The sequence below is a fragment of the Cyclopterus lumpus genome, chromosome 13, assembly GCF_009769545.1.
Source record: "Cyclopterus lumpus isolate fCycLum1 chromosome 13, fCycLum1.pri, whole genome shotgun sequence".
Classification (NCBI taxonomy): Eukaryota; Metazoa; Chordata; class Actinopteri; order Perciformes; family Cyclopteridae; genus Cyclopterus; species Cyclopterus lumpus.
In genome coordinates this window covers 2639300-2658580 of record NC_046978.1, presented here as the reverse complement: position 1 = coordinate 2658580, position 19281 = coordinate 2639300, and the positions used below count along the sequence as shown (strand labels likewise).

The following is a 19281-nucleotide window of genomic DNA, read 5'->3' as shown; positions in this document are numbered from 1 at the left end:
GAAAAAACAAGGCTTGTGTTATAAGTGAGCTGACTTATGAGACTATATCGGGTTTTATCTGATTTGCTGCAGTCAGTGGGGGCTTATATGAGTCTGGAAAAAATCTATGTGTTTGTTTCTCATTGGTTTCATTTGTTGTTGTTGTTGTTGTTGTTGACAGCAACCCTAAATGCAAAGAAAAGTGTGCTCATTCTATCATACAAATGAACTGTTTAGTGCCTTCACATGTAACAGAGTGAGAGGCTGATGTTGGCTCTCTCGCTTCTTCCTGAGGCACAGTTACTATCGCTCTATTTTTAAGAACTTTGTTGTCTCAATAATAACAAATGTGTTGCAGCAGCATAAAACATGTTGAAGCAAAGAATAACCAGTATTAGTAGTGAATGTAAGTTGTGATCTGAGCATTTATATGTATTCCTAACCTTTGAGAACAATATATTGTAAATATACACCAAGCACAAGGATCTTCGTGCTGGCTACAGAGAGTTAAACTCTGGTGTTTGAGTCTGAATAAAGAAGTCCAGTTATTACATAACAGTGAAAGAAAAATGTTGTTTAAAATAATACTGTACTGAGTGGGAATGATTGGTGGCACACAACAGTGCACTATACTGCTTCATATTAGCCTACTTAAAGCTGTTGTTTGTCTAATTCCTTTAAAGTAGGTCAAACTGGTTGCTGTGGTATTATGTATTCATAGTTCCTGTATGTGTTCTTAAGACTGAAATCACAACTAATCACGTTTTTCTTTCAAGACAGACAAATAATTCAGTCAGAAATAACGTGTATTTGGTACTAGACACATTACAATTGACAGAAATGGGGATGGTAATGTGATTGTGTCCTTTGCTGCATGTCAATCACTAACCCAGTCCTCTTGAGCAATTACATTCACAGTTTCCCATGACTACTGGAAATAAACTGAGGGGGGAGGCAATAAGTGAAATAAGAAAGATGAATGTGAAGAGTTAGAAGAAAGTCTTCATTGAAAGGGAGCGATGGAGGTCAGTCAGGAAGAGGCGGAGAGAGCTGGCAGACTTTTACAGTGAAGCAGCTGCTCCCAGGAAGTATTGTCTTTGAGGCAAATACAGTAGCCAAAGAGGGGATCTGATCAGAAAACATTGAGGCTTCTTTCCAGACTTTACACGGGTTATGAGAATGGGAACCTGAATGTTTAACACAGTTCAAACAACAGCATCTCCTACTTTAGAAAGGAGCTTTAAGACAACTGAAGAGTTTGCATATATGCAAGGGTTTTACTAGTAATGCCTTTTTTTGGTTTGTTGGAACCAGTCCGTTGACCGTGATGTCAACACAGCTCAGCTGAGGGGGGCACAATCATGCGTTGGCCCTGTTCACAAGCACTGCGTGGATACTGCAAAGGTTGGCTCAGGAATTTCCTGCTGAAAAAGCATTATGGAACAGATCGGCACAACAGCTAAAGTCGGTAATACCATGCCAAGTGGTTAAAGTATACTGTACATTATCCAGCCATTGTCACATTTTTGCCTTGTACTGCCTAAAGTATAACCATGTGGCAAACAATTGAATTATTTCTCTTCTGTATATATCTCTTTACATTATACCTCTAATACTTATATGTGACATACACACATCCAACACATGTATTCCACACATTCACTCATACACGTTTGCCAGTTAAAACATTTTTAAAGGTAGTGGAGGTTGCAAAAAATACCAGCCCGAGTTTAAGTAAATGTCACCATGTTGGCTCTGCACCAGAACTGCGTTTGGTGAACCTGAGCAGTAATTCCACTTGTTGCATTGCTAAAGCCTTATTAACAGATAAGAAAAAAGATAACAGAAAAAAGTCTAACAGTCTTAAGATCTCTCGAACACATACAGGAACTATTGTCTGTGTGTCAGTCTCCCCTCTGCTGACTGATGGCTGTTTGTGTGCAGAGGATGAGAAGTGGGTCACATGCTTGAATTATCAATTTGCAGGGTTGCATGCATCAGTGCCAAGAAACTGCATTACGTGGGGGACTTCTGTAAAGGAGACAGACGTTTCTGAATGATGGAGGTGGGAGCTGAGCAGGAACGCTCACAGGGGAACGGACGCAGTGACGCCGCGACCAGAAAACCGCGCTTCTCTCCCTGCACCAGCCTTAAGGTACTGAAGTTAACTTAACATGTCTAAGATTAAGGTGTTTCAGTTGAGCCCTATTCCTCTTGTAGATCCTGTGTGTGTGTGTGTGTGTGTGTGTGTGTGTGTGTGTTGCGAAGGGGTCACATACTCTCTTAGTATGTCGCTTGGATGCATCTCTGTGTGTAGAGACCTGTACTAAGTAAATAACCAAATGAATGCCAGCGAAACATATAACTCTAAAAAGTCATTTTAACGGTTTCCAGCTAGTTGCTTTATTTCTAAATACTGACAATACCCATATACTGTATAAGTTATCTTGACTTTGCGATGAGCTTTCCTCCACAATGTTGCATAATTGTTTGTTAACAGGAAACCCATTTATTGGCTTTTTATCTTGTTGCCACTTTGATGTAAATCCTAAAGGCAAGGCTTTACAGTGTTAAAGCTTCCTTCCTTCCTTCCTTTCTGCTCACAACACTTGACTTGACATGTGTATGCATTACAGTATCTTACTGTCACGAACACTTCTGGACATAGTGGAACAGATATATATTGGGCTCCTGCTCCAGTTCAACAAAAAATGTTGAACTTGATTCTGCATTGAGCGTGAGCTCTGCAGCCGGCAGACACTACAATGCAATGCTTGAGTGCAATTCAGAATATACATTATAGACATTATAGAAAGAACAATCTCATTCAGAAATCTTGCGAGAGGTGACTTGTTGCCAGAAGACAACGATGGAAACGTTAAAGTTGGAGAGGAGTGCAGTCAAGTGCGTTTGGAATACGATTTTTAATGTCATGGCTGATGAATTAGCTGATTTTGACAATGCGGATGCAAATTAGGATTTCAGAACAAGGCCGCTCCTTGAACAAGACACAATAACAAACAGACCAGATTTGAGTGGACCTACATTAACGCTGTACATTTGCATCAGTGATTACATTGCGACCTGTTTCACTGCTGCAGAGAACTCACTCAATACTGGACTAGTTTAAACAAAATGTGACCACATTTGTCACTTACACACGAAGCATGGGAAAATAAGGCCTGGTTGAAAAAGAAAACTTCATTCACTTTACTTGATTCAAAACCCTTGAATTCAAAACCTTGAATTCAAAACCCTTGAATCAAGCTAACTTAAACTAACGGGTTTCTATTTCAGCAAACTTTTTTTTTTAGCAATAATGTTACTCTTTTGTCCTCTTGTTGCCATAGTGCCAACATTTCAACATCAAAGATGAATATTTCTTCAAGAAAATAGGGCAGAACATTAGTGAATCTCATATTGTTGTAAAAAGACCACCTAGGGCGTTTTTTCTTTCTCTTTTCTCTCTCCAACCTCAAACAGCCTTCTCAAAAAAAAAAATGGATCAGACTTATCTGACAATCTTGTTGCTTTCCCCGACATGAAAGTGATGTGAGACAATGGTGGTCAAGCAGCTTATGATAATACAGACTGCAGTGGCAGGACAGATTTGTATTTCTTAGAATTGTTTTATTCCCTGACCGGCGGGGTGGGACATGGCATCAACGCTAATCCTGGGCTCTGTGTTATTTTTTGCTTTTTTGTTAATTCCATCAATAAGATGGTGCAACCATGTCCCCTTTTATTCTTATTCTTTTCTTGTTTCAAACACCATCTGAACTCCTGAAACACTTTCTAATCATGTTATGCATTGTAAAATAAATTATTGTTCTACTTTATTATATCACTTACAAAGAACTACAACATGTGTGTGTGCGTGTGTGTGCATGTGTGTGCGTGTGCGTGTGCGTGTGTGTGCGTGTGCTGCAGGCTCATGATGACGTCTAAGCGTATTAGGTGTGTGACATCAATGAGCAAAGAATAAAAGCGGGTTGCAGGCTTTGTTTAAATTTTCAAACACACTTACTGTGAATCCCTTTTCAACGACCTTTGATCACAATGTGGCCACTGCTTATTTGGCACATGCTAAAACCAATTAAAATAATAGAATGAAAATCTCACAATGCATACCATTGTTTTTAACGGACTCTGATACCCACTACAAACAATGTCATAGTGAGCCACTTAATAACTGAACAGGCGCCAGCAGAAACTAATCAACCTATGTCTCCCAAAACTGAGTCTTTGGTGCCAAACGTGAGTCAACTTAAGCATTTTGCCCTGACCCAAACAGGTAAATGGGAAATAGAATAACAACGAATGGGTTTGGAGGAAATCAACCACTGGATTTACTGACAATTACTAGCAAGGGCACAATTTCACCAACAAATGAGTGAGAGATAGACAGGAAGTATATAAGACAAGTATTTTCTTTGTTTGGGAGGTAAACATTAATATTGTATGCATGCTTGCTTGCACCTTAATCCCTACAGGAAATGCACATGTGATAAGCTAAGTTAAATCAATGTCCCCCTCATCCACACACACACACACACACACACACACTTTGTATGAGGATGTATAAGACAAGTTATTTCAGCAAAACTCGTGATTATCACACAACTGTTGTCGTATATGCTGAATAGACTTATACCCAATGCTTCTCTTTCCCTCTCTAACTTCGTTAATGTTGTTTTTATCAGCGCTGGTAACATAGTCAGCTGTCTCTAATTCAACTACCACTGAATGTTCAAAAGGTCAAACTGATTGTCTGCACTTTTTGAGCGATTCTTTTGAGATATGTTATATGTGAATACTACTTCCAGCCATTGTTCTGTCTGCGACCATGGTGTGTCCTTGCCTGGTCGTTTATGTAAAGGAACTCTCATGTGTGCTGCTTTTCTTACGTCAGCACTGGATACTCAGCAAGGGGCCGGAATGTAGTACAAGAACCATGACCAAGGCAACACACCATTACTTATTCACAAGCATTCAGGGAGACTGAAAGAGATTAGTCTATAGACAACAAAAAGGCTTTTATTCTCCTCTGTGTTAAAAACCACCGTCATTTTGTCCTCAAGGCAAATTGGTAAAAAAACAGCAAGTACTTATATGAAGTGGAATGAGAATCTACAAAGACGAGTAAAAGAAACAAGGAAGCACAAGTAAAAGAAAAAGAGTTGTGTGGCCGTGTGCACACGACCTGTACAGATGCATAAACCTGTACAGGCGGAGGTAACAAACTGTGGTTGGCCTTGGTGAGGTGCCAAGTGGTCGTATTGTCCATATTGATGTTGTGTCTTTAAACTCCATGATTCAATTCAATTCAATTTGAATTTATTTTGTATAGTCCAAAATCACAAATTGGCCTCAGAGGGCTTTACAACATATTTGTCCCGGGACACTCATATCGGTACAGGACAGTTTATTAGATTGCCTAGTCCCAGTCAATGTTGAAGGTGGCTCTCAGCTTTCCTGCCTCATTGTAGCACAATGTCTAACAATCAAGAAGAAAAAAACATACATCCATGGAAAGTCTTTCTCTGTCTCAGCTATTGGTTACACAGCTGCCTTTCCTACTTGGTGTCATGCATGGTTTTGACTTATTTTATTATGAAGAACTTCCATCAAGCACCAACATGGATAACCTTCCCTTGTTTATCAGTTCATCCATGTGTCTATCTGGCTGTCTTCACTCAAATGTAAGCCAGTTGTTCTCTCATTGGAAGTCTCTGGTATCCGACCTACACAAACTAGGTTTAGGAGCTGAGTTCATGTATTGTGATTTTTTTTGTTCATTCCCAGTGGATGAAACACAAGTGTGAACATCATTCAATCAAGTAGATTATTATTAGTGACAATTTGGTTAAAACACTTGACGTATGTATTTACTCTCCTGTGCATAATTCCCTTTCTCTCTTTTTTCCTCATCTCACTCTCTTCTACCAGATGTTTCTGGTGGCTTTGTCATTTGCCTATTTTGCAAAAGCTCTGTCGGGGAGCTACATGAAGAGCACAATAACTCAGCTGGAGAGGCGCTTTGACATCCCCAGTTACCTAATAGGTGTCATTGACGGGAGCTTCGAGATAGGTGAGTAGACCTGGCGGTCACTCTTGTTATTTTGATGTTCTGTTCGCAGCCTCTGTTTCCTGGGCTCCCCTCCCTTCTCTCTTTCTGTTTAATGGGACAGAAATATGAATGGGTCACTGAGGTATACAAGCTGCAGATAAAGGATTCATTGGGCTTCCAAGAAGAGGGCTGAGTAGTGTGTGTGTGTGTGTGTGTGTGTATGTACTGTATATGTATATGTGTGTGTGTGCATAGTGAGTCATGGTGTCGAGCAGGGACATAACAGGCTCCATGTTCTCTCTTTGCTGTGGACAGTCGGACTCTAGAATGTGTACAGTTCTGCTATGCAATACATCAAAGTCCGTTAACAGGTTTTGCAGAGTACTACTACATATGTATGTGGAATCAAAGTTGTAAAGCCTGTTGTGGCTCCAGAGGGAGCTGTCTGAAGTCCTATTGTCTTAAAGTGATGTCACTTGAGTCAGTGTCAGTTAGAGTTGAAGAATCTGGGCGTGTGAAGTTAGAAAGTGAGTCCATCAGACCTCCGTAGTGTGCTCCTCATCTCTGCTTGAGGCTAACAGCTTATCAGTCACTACTAGCACAACACACCCAAATCAGGAATCGACTGTAGTTGCATTGTGGGAAAAGTAGACGCCAGGTTTTAACAAGTGAGACCAATGCGTGGAATATGATTTTTATTTTCCTGCGTCAAGCACTTTTCAGTTGTTCAGGTACCACTTATTATATATAACATGTTGAAATTTGTACTTAAATTATTGGACCAAACCACAGGTTTACTTTGTGAATGTACAGCTACTGAGTAGATCTGGCTTGCATGACTTTCAGCAAAGTGTGTTCCCAGATTTTTCCCGAAACTAGTTTCTAGGTAAGAGTGGTTCAGTCAACTGAAGTGTCTTTGTCGGTTATGAATAATACAAAGCTTCAAGTGTGAGATGAGACCCTGAGAGATGATTCATACAAGATAAAAGTCCTGATCCACGGTCAACCATTCTATTTCTGTGGTTTCGCTGTCAGGGAGGCGGTATTGACCCAGGGTGACACCATAGTAGTGAAGAATAAATAACAGTTTTTTTCAGTAACATTATAGTGGCGTGTGCAGACTGCTGTTACTCTAATGGAGACGGAGTGTAAATGCTGGCGTGCAGTGCAGTCAGAGTTGAATATCCCGGATCTCTCTCCTTCCGTATCTCTCCATCTCATGTGAAAGCTGCTTCTATCGCGTGGCCTAGGCAACAAGCTTTTTCTATAAGACCGTTGAAAGAAGGGAAGAAAATGGGAGAGGAAAGTGAAGTGAGGAGAGCAGAGCGGATAGAAGACAAAGGATGAGAAGAGAGAAATAAAGAAGAGTTCAGACAGCTAACTATTAATGAGGCACAGGTTATGAGCACAGATAATTGGCTCCAGCTGATGTATATACACTATACTGAATATATCTGAATAATTCTTAGCATGTACTTACACACACACATACTGTACATCAAAAAAGTTGAGAATAAATATATATTTTTGTCCCCGGACATACAAAATATGCAAAAGTATTTACAAAGAAATCTATTTAAAACATTTAAATGTAATCAGAATCCACATATGAAATAACTAATGATGCACACATACATACTTTTGGTTTTAAATTTAAATTATTTAATAATGTCATCAGAAACATATTTGGATGTTGTTACATTTATATACAAACTGTTGAAGCTTCATTTACAAACCGTGTATGAACTTCACTGCAATTGTGTGTGGATATTTTGAGACTCCTCCACTAGGGCTGAAACGACCAAACATGGCCAAAAAAGTCTGCAAAAGATCCTGAAAACAATCCAAACAAAGCGAAATATAGCAACTAGATTATGAAAGTGGCGAGCCCGTGAAAAGCGCTAACACAAAGTTTTATAGTTCAGCCAAGTATATGCTAACTTAACTCGGCTGACGCTATCTAATGTCAAGTAGTAACGTTAACACGCCGGGTGCCATTGTGGATCTTCATGACAGTCGCTGTGTCCCTTTGTTTGGATTCATTTTAGGATGTTTGCAGACTTATCTGCCCACTTTTGGTTGTTCCAACACTTAGGCTAACTGTGGTGCACAAGTCAGATGTTTGGACCTCAAAAGCTACCGATGTACCTGCCTTTGTCTCTCCTCACCGTTCCTTACCCGTGTATGACGTAAGGGTATACCGTCATCTGTTGGCTGCACATGTGTATATCGGTAGTTACCAATCAGACGTCTGATTGACTACAGATAATTCTCTACATTTGTGAATCCTTTCATAGCCACGTCTGTATACATCAAACATAATGAAGCAATGATTATGTTCCTTTCTCAAAAATGATTTCCTGATATTCCTCACAGGTAACCTGTTGGTGATAGCTTTTGTCAGTTACTTTGGGGCCAAGCTCCATCGGCCAAAGATCATTGCAGTGGGTTGTGTACTGATGTCCATTGGGACCTTCATTATCGCTCTGCCTCACTTCATTATCGGACGGTGAGTTAAAATAGCCAATGGGCTGGTTGTTGTATGACTTCAACTATAGATTCAATCTCAGGTACTTAAATAAATAAAAACATTGAATTCATTTTGATTTAATACAAGTGAAGCTTGAGTTTTCAACATTTGTGAATCTGTGGCAATTTTGGTGTGTTGTTGATGTGATTTATATCTAATTAAAAAAAACATGCTTTACAAACTGGGCCAAATATTATTGTACCAAATCAGATCCACAAGAAGACTGTATAAAGTATACTGTATTATTAACCAATTATATATAGTCTCATTAACACCACATGAACATTTCCATAATATATTACTGCATCTTGTATCACACTGTAACTGGGTCAGACTACACCAGGTAAAGCACATTAATGTTCCAATGAGACTGTAGATGGGTGGCTTCACTTTTTATGCAGGAACTTCCTGACTAACATTGTACTTACAGTAAGATTCACAGATTGTTTCCTATAAATAATCATGATTATTTGTCATTTCTTCTCCGTCCCCTGTATTCAACAGTTCCATTTGTGTTTTGTGTGCAGCTATGAATTCGAAACATCGGTGCGGTGGGTCGTGAACTCAACACAAAACCCCTCTCCTTGTCCGGTGGGCTCACCAGCAGACCCGACTCATGATGGTAGACTGCCTCAAGTGCCAGCCACAGGTGAGCACTTTTACACAAACACACTAGTATAGACAAGTAAATATGTCTAAGATTGCATTCATCTGTTCTTCCAGGTTGTGAGGGTGACTCCAACCTGTCGATGTGGATCTACGTGCTTCTGGGAAATGTCTTGCGGGGGATTGGAGAGACGCCCGTTCAGCCACTTGGGATCTCTTATATCGATGATTTTGCAACTGAGGAGAATGCTGCGCTGTATGTTGGTAAGGAAAATCTCACCCAGTGGTAGGAATATACTTCTAGTATAAAAGCAAATACGCTCTTATCATTAATTATATTACATGCACATGATCCCCAAAAGTAATTTCAGAATTTGTTTTTAACCCCAACCAAAAATGAGCAGTTCACATGGGTTCTGTAGAGACACACCTTGATGTTAGTTAAACACGACTTAAATTTCCGCTCAACTGCTTTTATCCAGGACTTTACAACTCTGTGGATGTATATTTCTTTGATCCATTAAAATACAAACCTGAAAAATTATCAAGATACATACTCTTTGTATTACACTTTTTCTAAAGGCCGCACTTGGTGTCATAATATATTTTATAATAGTTTCCCATCAAGTAGCTGATTTTTAAGACTGAGACAAAAGTCACAATACTTGATAAAATACTACTGCTACTTATTATTATTGCTGCTACTCAAGTACTAAAAAGCTTTAAAAAGACCGAATAATATTTGGAGTGCTTGGCCGTCCACAAAACTGTGAGCAGATGTGTTCTTTGGTCGCAAATCAAAACAGTCAACTCAATTTCAGAGTAAAAGCCTGTGAATAAAATAAGCATGTTTCATGCTTATTGCAGCCCTCATGTGAAGCAGCCAGCACTGCCTTCTTTGGAGCGCAATGCTGTATCTCACAATAACGCCATGCTTGCTGAAAGCTCTGCCATATGTGGTGGTGTTTTGCTCGGATATAAGCAAGGCAGTAAATCCCTTTAGTGTTCTACAATAGCAGATGAGTATTACTGAAGAAAAACATGCTTACTTAGCGAGTCTCTCTCAAACAAATGAGGCATTAAAGCAGGGTTAATACATGTTTATAGTGTATTTACAATTTGTGGTAAAATATGTGTGTACTATCTTCAGTGTCTCAGTTGTTAGTACAGACAGCTAGAATCCTAAGCAGCGTGTGTGTTGTGTTTCTCTGTGGGTATGTGTACCATATCCTAGGCTGTGTGCAGACCATTTCAGTGTTTGGACCTGTGTTTGGCTACCTGTTAGGCTCCCTTTGTGCCAAAATCTATGTGGACATTGGATTTGTAAAGATGGGTGAGTTTAAACAAAAATACATGTATAAATAGTTTAAGGCCAGACCAGTCTGTGAATTGGCAGACTGTCTGGACATAGTTAATGTCAATACCCCCTTATCTAAGACTCTTAAAGAGCTTGTTTTTTCTCTCAACATCATAGGAAGCATACCCATCTTATGAAGCTTCTTAACACTTGTTTTACAAATTAATACTTTTGAATATTCTGACAGTTTGTATCGTAATTACCGATTAAAGGCACTGTAATATTGTTGTACTCTGTTGTACCAGTAAAGCAACCCATGCCATGACAATTGATAATAGTTTTTTATTGGATGTATATTTATTAGTGATCCACTTGGCAATTCTAAAACCTGTAAGTGGGTCACGACTCAGACATTGTAATAAAATAATTGAGATATGATTTAAGTTTAAATTTTAATTTTCTCAAACCCCAACATGTAAAGTTTGTCCCAGGGTGAAAGGCACATGTATAAGTATTGCAATGAAGGATGGCTAAATATAGTTTCAGGGTCACTTGAATAGAACAGTCATCTGTAACGTTATTAGTCAAACCTGAACTTTTCCAACCATTACAGAAATATCTGCTGTGAACAATGACCGTTTCGTTCATAAAACTGAGGCTTGATTACATCAGATATAATTACGGGTGGATCACAGGCAGTATATGTATGGCTCACAGACCCCGAACAGGTGTACAGGATTAGCATCGATTAGCTAATGAACAGGGTATGGTGGGGGATAACAAGGGCAAAGCCCAGTGATACACTATAATCAAATAGAGTGCAGCAGGGGGAGAAGGAGAAGTAGCAAAATAAATTAACTGAAGAGAGAAAAGACAGGACAGAAGAGAGAGAAACAGGGGGATTTAACCGGCAACATAAAAAAAAATCCGACTACAAATTGACTTGTTGGACTTTAATTTCAGAAATTGTAGCTCTCAAAAGGCTGACTGCAGCTTGTTCTTTCATTTGAGTACTCAGTCAAGTATAGAGAGTTCAGTAAGCTTTAGAAAGCCTGAAAAGAAAGTATAAAAAAACACTGCATTTAATATTATTTAATTGTCCCACTAAACCATACAGGATCTGTGTTCATCCATTTTCACTGAGCATTCATTCCATGTCATCATCTGTACCCCCAACACAGAAACTATCACCATCACCCCAGCAGATTCCCGCTGGGTGGGGGCCTGGTGGCTGGGCTACCTCATAGCTGGGTTCATCACCCTGCTCTCTGCTATCCCATTCTGGTTTCTGCCGCGCTCCCTTCCCATATCTGGGACCCAGGGCCCAGAGAAATGCACCCCAGAGCAGACAAGTTTCATTAAAGAACCTCCTCTTCTGAAACACAAGTATCCTGCAGAAGAAAATACTTCCTTCATAGAAATGGCCAAAGGTAAGGATGGATTTAGAGGTTTGTAGTAATTTAACAATAAGTGTGACATGTTCATACTTGTTAGAGTTGGAAAACATCAGAATTATATCATAGAATAAAGGTTCAGCACTTTAAAACAATGGTCTGATGGATTGGATATTTTATAAGTGTAAAGCCCCTAAAGAGCTTTGATTGTTTAATTTATCTCCAATGAAAAGTGTTTCCTATTAAAATAATTCACGAATATTAATATATTCGCAGCAAAATCCTACACATAGGGTCTTTGAAATGGAGAAATATTTGCAAAGCCATATATATACGTATACATCTATGTTTACACACTCAAAGTCTTGTTCACCGTCTTTGTTGGCGCATTACCAGGTTTATTGAAGCGTCAGGAATAGTCTGAAACCAGCAGAAGGATGTGAATTGTGCCGTCCATGTGCTTGAACTAAAGTCACTACAAACACTACGTGTTTTTATTGACATTAACATTTTTAAATTCTACGTGTCGGCTTAATTTTGTCCAACTGTCATAAGGCAATACTCCTTCACTTCCTGCTACTTCATGCAGACAGAAAGGCACACTTCACATCATAGCAATAATCCAACATTTTTACAGTCAGTAGTCACTTTTACATCGAGACATTGCATATTTATTTTTGGACAGGTGTGTTTTAACTTAGATTTGTATTCCTCTACAGACTTTATTCCAACCCTGCGAACTCTGCTGGGACACCCTGTGTATTTGGTCTACCTGTGTGTGACAATCACCCAGCTGAACTCTCTCATCGGCATGGTCACCTACAAGCCCAAGTACATCGAGCAGCACTTCAGGCAGTCCACCTCAAAGGCCAACTTTCTCATGGGTGTGGCACATGTGCTCCGGGTTACATCAATTATTTGTATATTACAATCTGGAAAATCGGCACATAACCGACGAAGGGATGGCTTTTCTGCTTGGTTCACATTGTATTGGATATAAATTGATCAATTTTAATGTCAAGTAAATACACCACACAGCTTACATATTTTAACATGTTTATAATTCCAAATGTATGCGTTTTTTAGTGTCACATTGTTTTTCAGGTCAGCGTTGTGTTCTCAGTTATTTTATGGTATTATGCATTTGCTGAATAAAGCAGAAAAAAAGATGAAGATGGGATATCAATAAAGGAGAACTGAGTCGGGTTTGTAATTCAGCCTCCTAACCGCAACCGCTGCAGAGAAGTGAGCTTAGTGGATATGACAAGTGCTTTGCATATAAAAATTAAATATCTAATAAAGCTGATAACACAAGATGAAAGTCTCTACATGTGGTCTCATCAAAGGAGATGCCTGCACTGAATAGACTGGCTGCATATGAAAGAGAATGCAATATTAGTGACCAGAGCAAATTACATGGGTGTAGATAAAAGAGCATGTCATCACAATGATGTTAAATGACAGGAGAGAAGAGACTGAACATATAAAAAAAGCAGGGCTCTTTTTTAAAATCTTTTATCAATAGAGTACTCTTATTTCACCCCTCTCTTTTAGCAAGTGTGAATAATGATAGAAGAGCTTTTAGACAATATCTGATTATATTGTCTTTTTGTTTTCCAATCCAGACTCAGGATATTGAATCCTGTGTTTTGCTGTCACTCTTAATAGGTGTGATCAATATCCCAGCTGTGGCACTGGGGATGTTTTCTGGAGGTCTGCTGATGAAGAGGCTGAAGCTGAACATCATGGGAGCAGCCAAGATGGCCTTTGGCACTTCTCTGGTCGGTTACATCCTCTCGCTGTTCTTCTTCGCAATGAGCTGCGAGAATGCCAAGGTGGCCGGTGTGACACTGTCATACAATAGGTGAGTCGTAGGAAGTCACATGGTGTGTCAGGGTTTCTGTCTTCAAGTCGTAATATTATTCCAAATGCAGTACTGCACAGTACACGTATTGATCTAACAGACAGGTGGTTACGTACTGTACCTTAAATGCCCCGCGTGAGCATCTGCTTCTGGGATTGGAGAATTCAGGTAGATATGGTTGGATGTAACAACAACAAGAAATGCTACATGTACAATAGAGACAGAATCAAATACCAAGTAAGGTGTGTAAAAGTTAAACTAAGAGAATTTGGACTAGTATCCAGCAACAAAATGGCAAAGGTGTCCATGGGGGCCACAGATGAAAGAGCAGCATGACAAGTGCAAACAGAACAGGAGGAGCATGCAGACGGCTTCTTAACACTGATGCAACCAGAGGTAATCACACGCCTAAAGCCAGACGGAAATACCAAAAGGTGTTTTATAAGGTTTGACATTCAGGAGAGAAAGCAACATTAAGATTAAATGAATACCTTTCTCACCAACGTTATTCAAATATGTTTCTGCGAGCTACCAGTAGGCTTCGGCCATCAGCATTTAACTTACTAATGCATTATGCTAAGTTTGCTTTTAAATTATAATGATATAAAGCGTACTATAACACATTTGATTATATACAGATATATAATATCTCACGTGCACTTTAATCTCGCACTATTCCTTCCAGCATGGATAGGATATCTTATGATAAACACTCAGCGTTCGCAGCCTGCAACTCCAACTGTTTTTGTTCAGCGGGTGACTGGGACCCAGTCTGTGGAGAGAATGGCATCACGTATGTCTCTCCCTGTCTTGCTGGCTGCACCACCTCTGCTGGCTCAGGGAAAAACACAGTAAGTTGACATGGTACTCAAACTATAAGAAATATTACACATGGAAAATGTATTTCTGGTATTCGATACCGTAGCATTGTAGCACAACTTTGGCAGGTTCACACTATTGGTACATAGCTAAAACTGAACGTTATGCGTGGTCAATTACACTGTTGGCGTTATGTTGATAAAATGGTGATGTTACTGTGTGATCACATGTGCAGTACTTGTGGCAATTTGTTGATGCATACATGAGAAGGTTATATACATATACATACACATACCATATTATTGTTTGTTTACAGCTATTTCATTTTCTGATAAATGAGATCCCATAATCTTTATAGCAGATTATGTGAGTTCTATCAATCAGAATCAGAAGGGTTTATTGCCAGGTACATTGAACAAATTTGACTCGGTGAAAGGTGCATAACAATAAACATAGACATAAAATAAAACAATAAAACAATAAAAAGATATAATAAAAACAATAAATGTAGTGCAATAACCGATAAATAAATATTATCTTTTCTGTGCCTGGTTGGCTTTTAAGAAAATGGATCATTATGGATCATTTGCGATTGCAGTAATGTCGTAGCTCTGCAGCCACATACATGATTGTTTGTAAATATACACAGAATGTGTATATTTGTGTATTGTCCTGTCATACATGTTCACGTGTGCGCAACTATGCGTGTCTCTCCAGCTCTTCTCTAACTGTAGCTGTGTCGGTGTGGCTGGTAATTTAACGGCCAGCACAGGCCAGTGCCCTCACAAGGATGACTGCGAGAGGATGTTCCCGTACTTCCTGGCTCTCTCTGTCGTCACTTCCTTTATCATCTCCCTTGGGGGCACACCGGGCTACATGTTTCTCATCAGGTCAGATTTAAATTTAAAAAATAATAATTGTAATGACGAAAAGGACTTTAAAGTTACTCCATTACCATCACTCACACTGCTACAAAGGGTCATGTGAGCTTTAATGCCATCGTGTCCATTGTTTCACTTTTTGTCTGTCAGGGTTTCCCCCAGATTCTACCCCTGGACATATTAAATTATTTTACATTCAATATATATATATATATATATATATATATATATATATATATATATATATATATATATATACTGATGCAATGTTAATTTGCGCATAGAGGATGGACCCTTTGGAGCTGTGTTTGACGGTGCTTGTTTCAGAAGCTCTTTTATAGGGAACAAATGTTGCTAACTGGCATTCCACTTAGTATGGTCTATATTTGTAGTTATGTTTATTAGGTTTGAGTTCTTCAGTGACATGTCCAGTCGATAGCAATTTCTCTCATTTTTTTCTGTTATTATTTGTTACTTTGATTCATTTTTTCCTAAAGACAAACATCTTGACTATATTTGTTTAGAGATAGATACAACAATCTCATAGAGAAGCGTTTTCCCCGTGTAGGCCCTGGTTTGATTCCGACCTGTTGCTCTTCCCCGCTCTCGCTCTCAAGCTGTTGGAATAAAGGCAGCAGTATGTCATACGAAATCAGAGTGCAGTATGACATAGAACATCATAGAATAATAGTATATCAGAAAAAGTCAGAAAATAGTATGGGATTTAAAAGAAACTGGCATAAAGTCAAGGCATATTATGTCATGGCATAATAAAATGTGCCATGAAAATGTAATTCGAAAGTCATATGGCATAAAAACTTGAGTTAACCTTAAATATTTTTTGTTTTGTGCTGTTTAGAGAGTATGACCAACATTTTCTAACCATTTTGTTTATGAGATTTCCTAAAAAAATTTCTGTAATTTCTCTTTATGAAGGTGCATTAAACCACAGCTAAAATCTTTGGCGTTGGGTTTCCATGCTCTGGCAACACGTACCCTCGGTATGTTCAAAACGTATCTTTTATCAAGCATGTTCGAGTGGTTACAGGTTAAGATGCTTTCCTGTCACTTGAACTACCAGATACAATCAACAATGTCAGTGTTTCAGTCTTTTTCTGACTGCTTTGACTGTACAATCTTTTGTGTTTCAGTTCTTGAGGATGTGGTTGTGAAAATATGTGTTTGGTGTTACAGCGGGGATCCCAGCACCCATCTACTTTGGAGCAATCATTGACACCACATGCCTAAAGTGGGGTCAGAAAAAGTGTGGAGGCATAGGAGCCTGTAGGATCTACAACACCACTTCATACAGGTAGTACTATCGACTCAGGACACGGCATTCAGTTTTTTATGGATCTTTCATTTTCTGTATTTGTAAGATGAAGTTAATCACAGTTTCAGGCAGTCTACTTCAGGCTCAGACTTTTTATATTCTATGTGACAATGACCTACAACATTTAATTTCAAAACGACTTGAACAAAAATAACAGCTCAGCTCAATTTGTGTACATTTTTCCTTGATGTATTTGATCGCAATGCAAAATATAAGTAATATTGCATTATACAACTTGATGGTAAACTTTGAAGTAAATAGTTCTGTTCTGCAATTGCTGCTGCACATTGTCTGCCATCCGTCTTTTGGTGGAGCTCTAACTTGTGACCACGGCCCCTATTTGCCATAAATCATGCTGCTTCTAGGAGCCATAAATCAATCAAATCCGAACACACAGACGTGACACATGCATTTAGATTGAGTGGAGCTTACACTTACCAATATCATTGTCCTTGATAAAAAAAAAACATGAATCCACTCCTGAATCATAGAAAAAAAGAGAGAACTTGCCCTTGGTTGAAATGGTCTGTTCAGCCAAGGGTACATTGTTGTTATTTATCATTTCAGACATGTCCTCAGTCTTTTCTCGGCCTCATTCCATGTAGAATTCCTGTAGAATCAGAAGAAACCTAATATTTACCAAATCAGTGATATCGTTACATCTTGACTTCTCAGGATAGCATACCTGGGTCTGACTCTGAGCCTCCGGACTGTCTCGTTCTTTATTTGCATCCCGGGCTTCATTCTACTCCGTCGACAGCTGAGGAAGGAGGAGAGAAATGCCGCCCACGGGGATCCGGCCAATGGCAGAACAGAGCTGGAGGCACTCCGGAAGGAAGAGTTTGTGACTTCTAATTCTGACCAATCCCAACAAACGCCAGACAACAACACAGACAGGGAGACACGGCTGTGACAGATCCAGCAAAACTAACTCACCTTGTGTCTCACACACACACACACACACACACACACACACACACACACACACTCAAATTTGCAGGGACTCACATGTTGTATGAGATCATCTCATATAAAGCATACATTCTATATGTGTACTACTGATTCTGTGAAAGCTTTGTGAATTTGAAAGAAATTTAATATAACTGAAATATTTCTTGAATGCACATGCTTTCATTTATTTTTCAATATAAAACTTTTTTTCAGATTTTAATGGCTGCACTTGAGATTAGATGGGAAATGTGACTTGTGTAGACTACTACTAGCACTTATAAAGCTGCCTCTTTGGATTTTTCCTACAAATGAAGTTTTTCTTCCTGGAATTACAAGAGGAAAAGTGGCCTTATAAACCAGAGGCAGGGCACTAAGTTTAAACATTAAAAGTATTGTTAAGGTGAGGAAAATTAGGCCTTCAACGGGACAGGAAGTAAGGATATATTTTTCTCAGAAAAATACAAAAGATAAAACAGTTTGTGGTGGAAGTGAAGATGTATTTCAGTATCTTTTAAAAGGCTTGGCAGAGGTTGATATGACGTATGTGCCTCATTTACTCAACTGTTACCTCTAAATCATGTCTCACATTTTGAACATATATATGAATACTCAATTAATTTCAAGTCTTAACACTTGCTCAGAAGTTTAATTTCTGACAGACTCAAACTTTTGTGTATTACTTTAAGCCCAAAGTCAGGCGTGATTGTCTTTACAGTTTCTGGATCTGAACCTGTTCCTCTGGTACTCACACTCAGGGAGATTTGCTTACTTGTCCAGTGGAGGATGCTCCATATTTCTATACTTTCAACAAGCATCAGCCCCAATTAACTCACAAATAAATCTGGTATTAAGGAAAAAATAAATGTTATATCCTGAGCACACAGCATATAAATAAACTATGTCATGACACTGATTGTTAGGATTGGACTGAATTTGCTCAGATTATCTCAATGAACCTCGGCAGGCTCTGGTATAATACAATATTTTAAAACAGAATTTGTACTTTTGCAACGTTGACTAAAGATATCACCACAGGAAATGCGCATTTGTTATGGATGTATATAAGCTCTATGTTTCACTAGTCAATCTATAGGTTATGTTTTTTGTTTGCATTTGTATTTGAGTGCATGAACTCCTGTGCATGAAACTACAAACAGAAAGTTTATGGTCTCTTCTCAGGTTTTACCATCAATTTTATTCTTATAAACAGCTTCATCCCATAATCAGAACCCATTTCCTTGAAAACTGTCATCATTTCTGAAGCAAAAATAATCGACTTGCTACTGTATTTCTTTTGTCTTTGTAAATGTATAGCGTATCATTTTATAAGACTTTTCCAAAATGGTTATGTACCATTTTGTTAACATGTGGTGATGGAATCGTCTTTTCAATTCAGGTTTAGTTTCAGGCAGAGGTCACAAGCACAGACTCAGGTGTAGAGGAAGGATGTCATTATCTCAGTAATACAAGGCATTTACTTGCATTAAAGAAATCACAATGTAAATAATTTCTTTTTGTAAAATTTCAAAGAGTATCTTAAATGTAATCCTAAAATAA

The 19281-nt window shown here is 38.8% G+C and overlaps 1 protein-coding gene across 1 annotated transcript; it reads left to right on the top strand.

Moving 5' to 3' along the window:
- Window positions 1-2050: 2050 nt before the first annotated feature.
- On the top strand, window positions 2051-17686 carry LOC117741558 (solute carrier organic anion transporter family member 1C1-like). The gene is made up of 14 exons (XM_034548665.1): window positions 2051-2134; window positions 5929-6070; window positions 8426-8558; window positions 9107-9228; window positions 9303-9449; window positions 10420-10518; window positions 11664-11912; window positions 12596-12760; window positions 13545-13740; window positions 14426-14591; window positions 15277-15449; window positions 16377-16441; window positions 16635-16752; window positions 17449-17686. Exons 2-14 carry the CDS (start codon window positions 5929-5931, stop codon window positions 17684-17686), a joined length of 2013 nt encoding a protein of 670 aa, XP_034404556.1. The 5' UTR covers window positions 2051-2134.
- Window positions 17687-19281: the final 1595 nt, after the last annotated feature.